This window comes from Coenobita brevimanus, chromosome 57, assembly GCF_032717465.1.
Source record: "Coenobita brevimanus isolate Jiangsu-jjx chromosome 57, ASM3271746v2, whole genome shotgun sequence".
Classification (NCBI taxonomy): domain Eukaryota; kingdom Metazoa; phylum Arthropoda; class Malacostraca; order Decapoda; family Coenobitidae; genus Coenobita; species Coenobita brevimanus.
This window is the reverse complement of record NC_137010.1, coordinates 29,550,469-29,563,489: the sequence shown is the minus strand read 5'-3', so window position 1 is coordinate 29,563,489 and position 13,021 is coordinate 29,550,469. Positions and strand designations below refer to the sequence as shown.

At 43.0% G+C, this 13,021-nt stretch overlaps 1 protein-coding gene across 1 annotated transcript in view; it reads left to right on the top strand.

Annotated features, from left to right (window-relative positions):
* LOC145402131 (nucleolar complex protein 4 homolog) overlaps positions 1 to 13,021 on the top strand; it is a 146,311-nt gene that overhangs the window by 101,022 nt on the left and 32,268 nt on the right. The window contains exons 6-8 of the mRNA XM_080274248.1: positions 3,536 to 3,686; positions 4,236 to 4,462; positions 9,992 to 10,028. Of these exons, the coding sequence (XP_080130374.1) occupies positions 3,536 to 3,686; positions 4,236 to 4,462; positions 9,992 to 10,028 (415 nt within the window). The remainder of the gene's footprint in view (positions 1 to 3,535; positions 3,687 to 4,235; positions 4,463 to 9,991; positions 10,029 to 13,021) is intronic.

Genomic DNA, 13,021 nt, shown 5'->3' with positions numbered 1-13,021 from the left:
GCCCCCACCTACATATATATACACACATATATACAGTCACTTGTGCCGGGAGGGGACTGGTGATAGCCAATATCCTCTTCAGGCACAAAATGATCCACAGGTACACATGGCGAGTGATGAGAAGAGTGGGTGGTGAACTGAATGAAAGGTAGGCAATGATTGATTATGTGTGTGTGGATGAAAGGATGCAAAGATGTGTAATGGATGCAAGAGCTTATAGAGGTTGGGGGAGTGGACTTTCTGACCACTACTTGGTGGTTGCCAGTATCAAGATCCTAGCAAGATGGAGAAATAGAAGAAGGGAAGGATGGGAAGAAGGAGTAGTTGCAAGGAGAGTGGAAAGGTTACAAGAGGATGAGAAAATGGCAGAATATAAGAAAGAAGTAGCAGAATGGTTGGATAAATATGAATTGGAGCAGATGGGGGATGTGGAAGGTGTGTGCAGGATATTCACAGAAGAAATATGTGCCGCATGTAATGTGGTGTGTGGGGTGAAGAGAAGACAGAGGGGGGTGCAAGGAACAGCATGGTGGAATGACGAGGTGAGACAGGCTGTGGCACAAAAGAAGACAGCATACAATGAATGGATGAGAAATAGGGGCGTGGAAGAAGTTGAGAGGCGGAAGAGAGAGTTATATGTAGAAAGGAAGAGAGAGGTGAAAAGATTAGTAAGAGAGAGTAAGAAGAGAGTGGATGAGGAATTCGGAAGGAATTTGAGTGTAGAGTGGAGGGACTGTAAGAAAATGTTCTGGAAAGAGGTGAAGAGAGTAAGACAGGGTGACAGTGAAGTTAGCAGGGGAGTGAAAGATAAAAATGATAGATTACTAGTGGAGAGGGGAGAAAAAGTGAGAAGATGGAGAGAACACTTTAAGGAATTGTTGAACATAGAGGATGGAAGGAATGCGAGTATAAGTGGCCGGGGAATGGCTGGGAGAAGGAGGGAGGTGAGAAGACAGGAAGAAATCAGTAGGATAGAAGTTGTGGAAACAACGAAGAAAGTCAAATTAGGAAAAGCCCCAGGAATTAATGGAGTGTGTGGTGAAATGTTGAAACATGGGAGAGAGATAGTAGTAGAATGGATGTGGAAGATGTGCAGATTGGCCTGGGAGGAAGGTAGAGTCCCGGAGGATTGGAAGTCAGATATAATTATTCCCTTGTACAAAGGAAAAGGGGAAAAAGAAGTGTGTGGTAATCATAGGGGTATTTGTCTCCTAAGTGTAATAGGAAAAGTGTATGGTAGGATACTTATTGACAGAATTAGGGAAAGAACAGAGGAGAAGAACAGGGAGGCTTTAGGAAGGGAAGAGCCTGTGTAGATCAGATATTCATTCCTAGATCTTTAGTGGAAAAGTTTCTAGAGAAGGAAAAGAAGTTGTATGTGGTTTTCATGGATTTGGAGAAAGTACATGACAGGGTGGATAGACAAGGATTGTGGAAAGTATTAAGAATATATGGAGTAGATGGAAAGTTGTTGAATGCTGTGAAGAGTATGTATGATGGTGCGAAGGCTGCAGTGCGTGTGGATAGAGAACTGAGTGAATTTTTCTTTTTGAAGGTTGGGTTGAAACATGGATGTGTCATGTCTACATGGTTGTTCAGTCTGTATATGGATGGGGTAATAAAAGAGGTACAAGGTAGGGCAGTGGATGTTGGAGTGGCCCTGGTGAGAGAGGGTAGTGTTTGGAAACTCCCTATACTGTTGTTTGCAGATGATACTGTGTTGTTAAGTGAAGACGAAGGGGAGCTGCAAGGCATGGTGGAACTGATTCAGAGGCTGATTCAGGAAGTTACCAAAGTGAGCATTCGCACCGTCTCTTAAATGTCCACCATCATGCTGCTAAAATTTTTGTTGCCCATATAGCTTGTCAGATGAGTCAACAAATTTCACTACTCACCAGGCACACAATTCAGCTTACCTTGAATTTATGCTCATTGCTTTACTGATGGCACAGTTACCAGCAGATACCCTTGGCAAAATGCCACTTATCATGCCTTGGTCTGTCTTGTGCTCTGTCTCATCAACTAGAATCATAGCATCACCTATAATTTAGGTAGTACCAACTTTGTTGTTCCTGTGGAAGAAATTGTTTCCACTAACCTGGACAGATATTGCAGTCCCCTTTTCCTTTACCCAGATTTTCATAACTTCTCAAGCAATTTTCACTGTTTTAACACCCAGAAAGGTCCTGACTTTCCTGTTTCTCCTGTGGAACTTTGCAAAATCAGACCTCTCTCCTCAAACCAGAGAATCACCAGTCAGGAATGTCTGGGTTTCCTTGGCATCCACTGGACAGAATCTGCTCATGTAGTTAATTATTATTATTATTTTTTTAATCTTTGCTGCCTGCTGTATCTGAGGCTTTTTGTTTTTTTCATTTTGCACTCTACCCAGGTTTTCACCTATCTCTGATGGTGTATGGGATGGGGCAGATTACTCACTACTGATATAAGGGCACTGAAACTGTTTGATATGCTCAATCCATTATTAAGTTTCTTGAGTTTGATGGCTCCTCTTCTGCCTGCTGTTTCCCAGCCTTCGAATCCAGTATCATCTTCGATTAGAACTAGTACCATGCTCTCACTGATACTGGCATGTTGCTGAGAACTTGCTGCCTTGTTTCTTACTACAGTGGTGGGTGGGGATCTGACCCTTTTTAGGGTCTGGTTTATAGTCATCAGACTCCTGATTTCATCCTTTAGTTTTTCATCATCTTCTGACCTTGAGGAGCTTCCTTTTTCAGGCTCCTAAATTCTTTCTTTATTTTTTTTTTTTCCTATATATTTTTATTTTTTCAATATCTTACCATTTTTGTACACCTTTCCTCAGTCTTTGCAAAAGAGGCAGATACTGTCATGGTTGATTTTGGCATATGCTTCTGCTTTGAAGTCATTACTCCACTTTACTTACATGTATCTAGAGCAAGTTGCTTTTAGTTTCTGGAGATGAGTCATTTTACTGTTAATACTATTTAGTTCTAACTTTTCAAGATAATGTACTGCATTTGCTAAAATTTCAAAAACTTTGTGTGACCAGCACAATAACTATTTCATAATAAGAAAAGGGGGGGGGTAATATTTCCTCCCCATCCATTTATCTGTTAGTGGTCTTCATTCTGTTCATTGTTCTGTCATCAGTGGCCTGTCACACTGACCAAAAGTCTCCCCAGGGCCAGATGATTCCAAACATGGTGGAGAGAGAGAGAGAGAGAGAGAGTGAGAGAGAGAGAGAGACAGACAGACAGACAGACAGAGATAGAGAGAGAGAGAGAGAGAGAGAACAAAAGAAAAATGTAAGAACAAAGCAGCCTGGAAATATTTGTTATGGGGATGGGGGAGTTTCCAGGGAGAAGCAAGGTGAGCATGATGAATAAACAGTTTGGTGTATAGTAAAAGACTTTTTTTTTTTTTTTTTTTCTAGTGCCTCTTCTTCATAGCAATGGCACATACAGTATTTCCTCCTAGATGCATCATATACATTATGTTAATCTTTTGAATCAATCCACAATAATATGATCTTGTATTTTATCCCTTACAGTCACTGAGCCAAGTGGTAAAAAAACAGAAAGGCAAGAATATTACAGAAACCTTCATAGCCAACCTGTTCCTCTTCCTGGAGCAGATTGACTTACCGGAAGAGGGCACAAAGTCTCTGCTGTCCCCCAAACTGCTACTCTGCCCAGACACAGGTGGGTGTTAGCTAACGGCATGACATAAAAATGAAAAGCCAGGAGTAAAAGCAGTGAAAATGGGACTGTTGAGAATTGTGTTTGGAGTATGGAGTTTGGAAAGGCAAAGGAATATGATTTGTGAGAGATACAGAGTAAAGAAATCTGTGGACACCAGAGTCGAAGAGAGTCTGCTTAGATGGTGTAGTCATATGGAAAGAATGGGTGCGAATAGAGTAGTGAAAACTATATATCTGGGGAAACTTGAGGTGGGAGGAGGTGTGGTAGGCCAAGAAGAAGGCAGATATGCAGCATACCCTTATTTTACGATGAGAATGTGTTTGGATTTTTGAAACACCTATAACCATCTTCTTTACAGTATTTATTTATTTTTGTTACATACTATAATACATGTATTTCTCACTCATATCCACTGGGTTTACATCCAGATAAATCTGGGGCTGTAACAGTAACAGCAACAACAACAACAACATTTACTCATGTATTTGTTTTTTTATTGCTTAACTGAACAACAAAATTTCTCCATCACCCAATTCTGTAACAACACAGGAGAGAAGAGCCCAGATGGAGAGGATGCAGCATCACCTGCCTTTGTGTTGCCGTATGCAGCTGCCCGGCGTGCCCTTAACACAGTGTGGCAAGAGATGATGACCTACCCCCTTACCCCAGACCTGTACACCCGCTCCCTCATCCTCCTGCCCGAGAAGGTCATGATGCACCTCAACGACCCACTCTGCCTCACTGGGTTCTTCATGGAGGCATACAATCTTGGTGAGGTCACAGTTGTACAGTATTTGGTTTTGTGTGACTGTGCTGTAGTTGTTGTCAAGCTGAAGAGACACATTGACCACAAGCAAGCAGCCACCATCTTGTAGCATACAGTTCTTCTCCATGGCCATTACAGGGTCCTTCAACATGGTGAGGTGCAGGGAAAATGGAGGAGGCATAGCCCCCCAGACAGTGGGCTGTGTATAGGAGATATGTATAAGTAATAGTTTCAGTCTGGAATTTGGCTACTTGGTAAAAGTGGTTGAATTCCCTGCCTGGGAATGTCGTGCAAGGCTAGATACCAGATCTTGGCCCCACATCACTCCAATGCTTGTTGTTGCTGTAGTTGTTTCTCACGCCTGGTCCATTAACCCTTAGCCGCTGGGGAGTTCATGGCAGCTGCACACTCCTCCCTATGGGCAATTTCTGAGATTTTGGAAAAAATACCCTTATTTCAAACCCTTATATCTGACAAACTATAAAAGCTAGAGAATTCAATGGAAGTTCATAAGACTCACCAACTCTTCCTCTTTCCAATGAAGGTATCCCGAGGTCTCTAGGTGGTCTCGTCGATGAGTAAGGATGAATTGAAGATGAGTGGTTTTTCACGTTTTGGAGCACGGCTTTGAGTGTGCGCCACTGGCAATGGCCTTGGCCCGGCCGGCTAATGTTGGCAGCATTGACTGGAGTGGTGATTGTAACACTCCGTGCGTCCTTGGAATGCGGAATATTCCACTTGGTTTTTCTACTCCTTACTCACCGCCGTGAAAATGAGTCATCACCCGGTTCATGTGGCTCACCCAAGGATTTACTGCCCACACAACCATGCCACTAAGCTCCGTAGGTGTGTGGGAAAAGAAATATCTCTTCGTTTTTCTGTACTCACATCTTCCGTAAATAATTATATTTCTCCTTTACTAAGACACTTAGAACTGCACTTTACATCACGATTACAGGTAATTGCACTTTGACAAGTAAGTGCTGTTGCTCTTTCACGCATGATCGTAGAGTATGAAGTAATTATTTGTACTGTAAATCAGACTGCATTGTACTAATCAGGGTTATAGTGAAAATCATATAAATGTTTTACACAACTAACATTACTTGTACTTCACATCACAGATACACTGATGTTCACATTTGGCACAATCCCCCTGAGTATTGAGTGAAATAATTTAGGTATAGCGAAGCAGGTACAGTAAAAGTCCAATTCTTCGGCATCCAATTCCCCGGCAAATCTGACATTTCGGCAGTTTTGAGAAATAGTCCCATTTACGAAAATCTCTGATCGTTCGGCAGATTTTCCAATTTTTTTCGTCCCCTCTACTGCTGGGGACTTCTTCCAGCAGTGGCAGACTCCAATCAACCCCTTCTATTGTACATATGTAAATAAGGAACCAACTATAAGTTTAGGTAAGTGCATGTGAACTTGTAGGCCTACTGTACCATTACATTTATATGCAGTATGTTCACTAACTTCTTTATTTTTCATATTCATGTATAGTACTGTATTCATTACAGTATTGTACAGTATCAAACAGTATACAGTACTCTCTCCAAGCACATTTGTAATGATATGAGTAGTGATGATAGTGTTCACCGAAACATATAAGGTACTGAGTGGGTAGGGTTTTTGATAATTCGGCAATTTTGATTTTTCGGCACTTGCCTGGTCCCATAGATGCCGAAAAATCGGACTTCTACTGTATTGTTCATTGTGGCTCGCTCACAAGTGGTTTTCATTCAGGTAACAGGTAGGCAAATTCAAGGTATATCCAATAATTTTCTAACCAATATCCAATAAACAGTATCAGCTCCTGTATGTCACTTACACTAAATCACTTATATGCACTTGTAGAACTTTTAAAAGACTTATATCTCAGCACTTTCTATAATTCACTTGTAATATCACACATTTCACTCATTTATGAAAATACACAAACTTCTGCACTGCTGTACACTATTTACACTTCCCCACACACCTTCTTAGTACTCATACCACTCCTGAAGGGCCTGATTGTGGAGATTCTTCCCTTGAAGTGGTAGGCTGAGGTGTGGGAGAGCGCTGGAGGAAGATATGTCGGCAAGCAGGCGGCGAGAGTGTGGGGGAAGTGGCTCTGCGGCGTTTTTTTCTGCAGATGACCACCACGTCTGCGTCACTTTCCCGATGTCCTGGGTCATCTTGCGCCTCCTCATCACTGAAATCATCACTTTCGTAGACTGCCCCTTCCTCCTGGAGAAGTCGGAGAGCCCTCTCTGATGTTGGAGGGCGAGTAAAGGTTGGAGGGAGAGAGAGAGAGCTCTCCACGTCGTAGCTTTTTTTCTCCTCAGAGGACGTACTCTAGCTGAGTGCACGAGAGGAGACAGTATCGTCAAGGGCATGTCCTATGGTACTATCACTAAACCCTTTACGTGGCATTAAGGGCTGAATTTTTGCAGGGGTTGATGAGGCAATCGACCCTTCATGCAGTGGGACAGAATCGGACGATGTCAAGGAAGATGACATAGCTCCTCTCGCTACCAGTGCCGAGCACAAACTGAACCGCGCAACTGCAGGGTACCTGGGGGTCCTACCTACCCCATAGGTATCATAGAAAATGGTCCTGCTCTCAAACAGTGGCGGGAAGGTGAGTGCGGTATATCAAGTCAGCTGGCGGCCCTCCGCACCCTCAATCCTGTCATGCATACACGTCAGCCGGCGGATAGGGGTTAATCAATCAGACCTGTCAAATGCAGGTAAACCCTGCCTTTATGGGGCTGTCCCATAGGTTCCCTACTCCATTAACCCCTTCATAACCGACCCCTCCCCCAAATGTAAACATTACGTTTACCCCCCCATACCGACCTGGTAGCTCCCCTTCCCGTAGTGTGAGGGGTAGTATATATTTCTTGCCACGTCAAAACTATTCACTCTTTTTTATTTGTTTGTATACTGATGATCACATAAACCCAGCATGATGTTGGTAATAAAAAAATATTATTAAATAAACCATTACGGTATATAAGTTTACATATCTTATGCTAAAGTACTGTTACCCAGGTAACTACTGCACAAACTGGCTTGAAAAAAATGTCCTGCACAGATGGATGGCTTATTTATTTACCTTGTAAGCTGAGCATGAAGTGTGTGGACACACGTGATGGTTATGGCGACCTTGACCCACTTGTTGCCGAGAGTGCAGCGTCACTAAGCTCGCTACTATTTTCCTCCTCCTTCCTCACTCACATCAACTTCGCTATCATTTTCAGGATCACAGTCATCTACTGACAAATCAGACACTGCTGCATCATCCTCTGATACATCTAAATAAGTATCCTCATGAGGAATAAACTCGTCACTATCGGAATTTGCCAGAGATGCCATGAGAGAAAAATATCCTGTACACGCTCTTTCGTGGTCAAGTGCATGGTAACTGACTCTCTCAGGCAGGCCAAGGGGTGTAAATTTTGCCGTGTCAGCAGAAAATGTGTACGATATCTGTAGTAGAAATTATAAATAAAATAATGATTGGTCTAAAAGAGGTTACATCACAGATGAGTGAGCAAGCCATTGGTGCCACCGCAACTCAGTCATGACGTATCTTATGATGTCAGAATTCGTCAGAACTTCATCACAGTCTTTGTCGTCAAAACACAGAGCTGTTGCTAACACAAGGTCCTCAGAAACAGCCTTACCGGGCTACCCTGAGGCCCATAAGCTGCCATTCATTAGAGGGTGTACAAGCGTACCACAGTAGCGGTTCCGGTATCTCATGGGTGTTTACTGGTGATGTATGGGGGTACATCAAAACACATTTTCAGTAAAGAAGGGGTTAATGTGATGTCGTAGTTGGTGGTGACCATCATCCACTCACTTGATGTAATGCATTCTGCATCTTCCTTCATTTATATCATTCTTTTTTGTTTCTTTCATCCTTTATGTCACTGTTTATTACTCTCCTCTCATCTTCATGTGGCTGTACACTCACTGACAAGCCTTATGGTTTCCTGCAACCAAAGAAACCATTTACAATGCTGGGTGGCAGCCAGATAACCAGATAACCTAGTGATATTGAGCCTGCTATGGTGCCCCATGTTAATAAGTTAGAGAGAGACAAATGTGGCATCCATCAGGGAGTCAAACCTCTAGACCAGTGGTGTCAAAGTCAGTCCTTCCTAAGGGCCACACTACAGTTCTGTTGATCGTCTGAGGGCCAAGTCTGTCTGACCTTATTGAAATCAAAGTAGGACTGTAGAAACTCTAGGATAATACCAGTTAAGCAAGCATCAACTCACCCAAAATTGTGGTACATGTGTCCCTGGGAGCCTAGACCAGCGTGTTTATGTTTTGCACTTCGTCCGAATTTAACTAAATAGGAAATGCTGTTTCCAGATTTAATTCAGATTAGTGAATTATATTTGCACACTGTTCTGTACATTTTTACTTTAAATGCAAGCAAATGTTAAATTTGAAATATAAAATTGGAAACTTGTTGAGTGAAAATAATACCGATACAGGTATAATATGTACTGCGGCAAAGCCGCAACCTATTCAAACGTTTGTAGAAGTTTGGTATCCCTTCTAACCCTTGCAGTGGCATTGGCTTCTGCTTCAAGTTATTGATAATATTTAAATAAAAGTTTTGTGACATTTGCTCACCAATAAATCATTCAAATGGTATTTATATCAGTCAAATTATCAATAAATATTTGTTAACAGTGCTGTAATTTTTGTTCACTTGACCATATGACAAATTTTATGGGATTTTCTGTTTGTTATTTCCCATTTCTTCTTAAGTCATAGCGGGCCACTCTTTTCCTCTTTGAGGGCCACAAGTTTGGCACCTCTGCTCTAGACTCTTCTCTGTGTCTCGCTGTGGCATGGTGCTGTCTGTTCCAAGAGAACATTGGTTCATTACATGGGATGGCCATGCAGGGGTGGTTGTATTCCTGCAGTTGATTGGTTTTCTTGGCAAGACAGACCAGGGTTGCTCAGCAACACCAACAACAGCATTGATGTTGTATCTGTGTCATTGTGTGGCATGTGCTGTGCAGTGCTCTGTTATGTGTGATATGTTCTATGTGTTTATAAGCTAGGCATGTGTCATCTGTGATCCCACTCAACCCAGATCTTTGGTGGTAGCTGAGAATGGCTGGATGATCTCCTGCTCTAAGTCTGGCTAAATGAACTTGTTCATATCCGTTTAAAGACACCTCCCTTGAGTGGATGTCAGAAGAAGGGGCTTGTCAATATACTGTAGTATTCAGATGGAGATTTTATATTTCCCTGTGTGTGAAGTGATATGTAGGTGTTTCTTCATTGCCAGTGTATGAATGTCTGGAGGTGGGATATTGTTGTAAGGGTTTGATAATTTTTGTGTAGTGATTGTTTTATGTGTTTAGGTGTGTAGTATGTTCCTGTCATATAATGACAAGAGTGTTGTGTATTGGCATAGGCTGCTGCATAGAACTGCGTGGCCTCTTACAGGAGGGACTTTAGTTTCAAAGTATAAGTGAGCTGCGGCAGTGGTTTGGGTACAGCCAGTGGTGATGCATAGGGCATTGTTCTGTATGGTTTGCAAGGTATTGTAGTGAGTACTAGACAGGATGGGAGCACATGCTTGGGATGCGTGGGACATCATTGGTCTTATGTATTGTTTGCAGAGTGAGGAGAATGTTTCTTTTTGTTGCCCAAAACCTAGCCCTGTAGTTTTCCTGATTGCATTAAGTCTGGAGGAGCTTTGCCTCTTTGTGCCTTAAACACACATGATCTTTGAAAATGAGTTAGTTGTCTTATGTCAGTCCAAGGATCCTAGTGGAGGGGATGTGGAGCATATGTACATTGTTGTGCATGATGTGGAGGGAGTACCTATTGACCGTTGGTGATGAGTGTGGTGGTGGATGTGGCTGGGGTGATCATCAGCGTGATGTCATTGACCCAAGTCTGCAGTGTACTGAGGTAGTCCTGCTTCAGAATGTGCTGTGTCTGCAGTATGGTGTATGGTTGTTGTGGTGATGTCATCTGCATTAGGGTGGATGGGTGGGATGTGGGAATATCGTACACTATCAGTGCTTCCGAGTGCAGCAAGAGTAAAACCCTATGATCTTGTATACCGACATTGTGTGGGACCTTGGACGACCACTCCCTCTGAGGGAGAAGATTCCCCGGCTTCAGTTTTACCCACTGAACCTATATTCCTCCTTGGGCTCATTTCCCCAGGGATATATTTCTCATCGACCTGTTCTTAGCATGGGCCAATTTTCCAATCACCCACCTTCCCACAAACCAACCCTGCCCACCCACCAATGCGTCATCCCATCCAGCCGATTGCAGCGGTCAGTGATAAGGCGGTAGAAGTTAAAAACTCCACACTAATTAGCTATCATGGTTCCATCTTGTCAACATGAGTATTTCTAATTAGTTCTGATCCTGGCCATTGGGGTGCCACTTTAGCAACTGTAATGTACACTTCTACATTCATTGGTAAAAGTTACACCCCGTAGGGCTGTTTAGAGTGTTCTGTATGCCTCCCCCTAGATTTTAACCCACCCCTTGCCGGCGGGGTACACGTATGGCATTCCCTATATGCTCGAACAGTGCCAGCAATGTACATGTACTTCGGTGGTTTGATATATTTGCCAAAATTTGAAAATTCAAAGTAGGAGCCAAATAATTGGCTGGGATATTCCCATACCTCTCTAGGAAAACCATGAGACCTCCCATTGGAATACATGGTAAAAGAGGTCTCAACACAATCCTCCTTTTAGCCTTTATGATAACTAATAGCATCAAATGGCGGTATCTGGCAACTCTTATAGCCTAGGGATACCCGCAGACAGCAAAATCCCCTCAGTGCCTTGCATCTGGTCGATAGGACTGTATGTCACTCTGCTGGTGCGATTTTTTGGCTGTGTAACTTTTTGCCACGAGTGTTTTAGCGTCCCTGGTGCTTTAAACACCCTTAATTATGGTTGGAAGTAGCACAACCAAAGAGGAAAGAGCTTGTATATTGGCTCTGAGGGAGGAAAATGTTAAAATAAAGGAGAGATGTCAGCGTGTTGGCCGTTCCAAAGCAACAGTGATGAGAATCTTGGCGGCTGGGCGGGATCTACCAGCCAACCAAGTTCCCCCACCAAAACCGAAGCCTGAAAGGCCTAGGAAGACTTCCCCTAAGACTGACAACCTTTTGAGACATGCAGTGTTAAAAAATCCATCCATAACATCCACAGAACTAAAGAAAATGTACCCAAAGTTGCTTGAAAACGTGGCTCAATGCACAGTACATGAGAGACTGCAGCGCCATCTCAGTCTTCCCTCATGCCATGCTGCAATGAAACCCTTGATTACTGATCAAATGAAGTGCCATTGACTGCATTTTGCACAGACTTATAAGGACTGGACTGAAGAAAATTGGCTCAGTGTGTGTTTTTCAGACGAAAGCACCTTTCAGTGTGTTCGTGTGTGTGTAAAACAAGTCAGAAGGCCTGCAGGTGTCAGCCAGTACCACCCACGCTACACCACCAAGGTAGTGAAACACCCAGCTTCAGTGATGGTGTGGGGGATTTTTAGTGGTTAACAGGGTGCTGGGGATTTGTTTTTTCTCCTAAGAAATACAACCATGCGAAGTGACAATTATCTGGATGTTCTGAAAGACAATATGCACCACTTTTTTTTACCTTCACCGCCCCCAGGGGGGTCTTCATGCATGATGGAGCCCCATGTCACAAGGCCAAAGTCATCTCTGACTTCTTGGAGGAGTTTCAAATCCCTGTACTTGAGTGGCCAGGCAACTCTCCAGACTTAAATCCAATAGAGAATGCCTGGGCGCATATTAAGGAGAGGCTGGCCACTGTGCATACCACCTCAGTACCAAAGCTACAGCAGGAGATCACACAGGTTTGAAGGGACATCGACGTCTCCTACTTTGAGTCACTGGCTAGGAGCATGCCCCAACGTCTTCAGGAGGTCATCAAACTTAAAGGGGACATCACTAAATACTAGAGTGAGTAAAAAATTTGACATTTTTATTACAATAACCCATTTTTCTACATGTTTTGTTGTTTTTCACGTACTTGCTTCGGGAGGTCTTATGTTTTTCCACCGACACTGTATATATATATCTATATCTATATCTATCTATCTATCTATATATATATATATATATGTGTGTGTGTGTATATGTGTGTGTGTATAGGAGCCTCTGTGTGTCCGTTTTCGTACACTGAAGAATGAGGGTTCGCATCCCGCCAGGATAATAAATTTTGGGAGCGTTCTTCTGGTCACATACTGCATTGGCGGACAGAAGGGATGATGTGGTTGAACCAGCATCGCATGGTATAAAGTATGCGTGCACTGAGTCGGCTTGCGCTGGCCAAATACACTTGGTTCACAGACTACACACACATCCAAAGCCACTCCAACACTACTGTTACATTTACAAGCACTTCTTACCCTACATACAATCTCTACCAGACAGCCAAAGCCACTTGGTAGAGATACATTGGCTGTATCGTCCCCACTTTGGTTGGGATTGGCCGGTCCTGCAGTGGACACTCAAACGTCTGATGAGATAAGATTTTATATATAT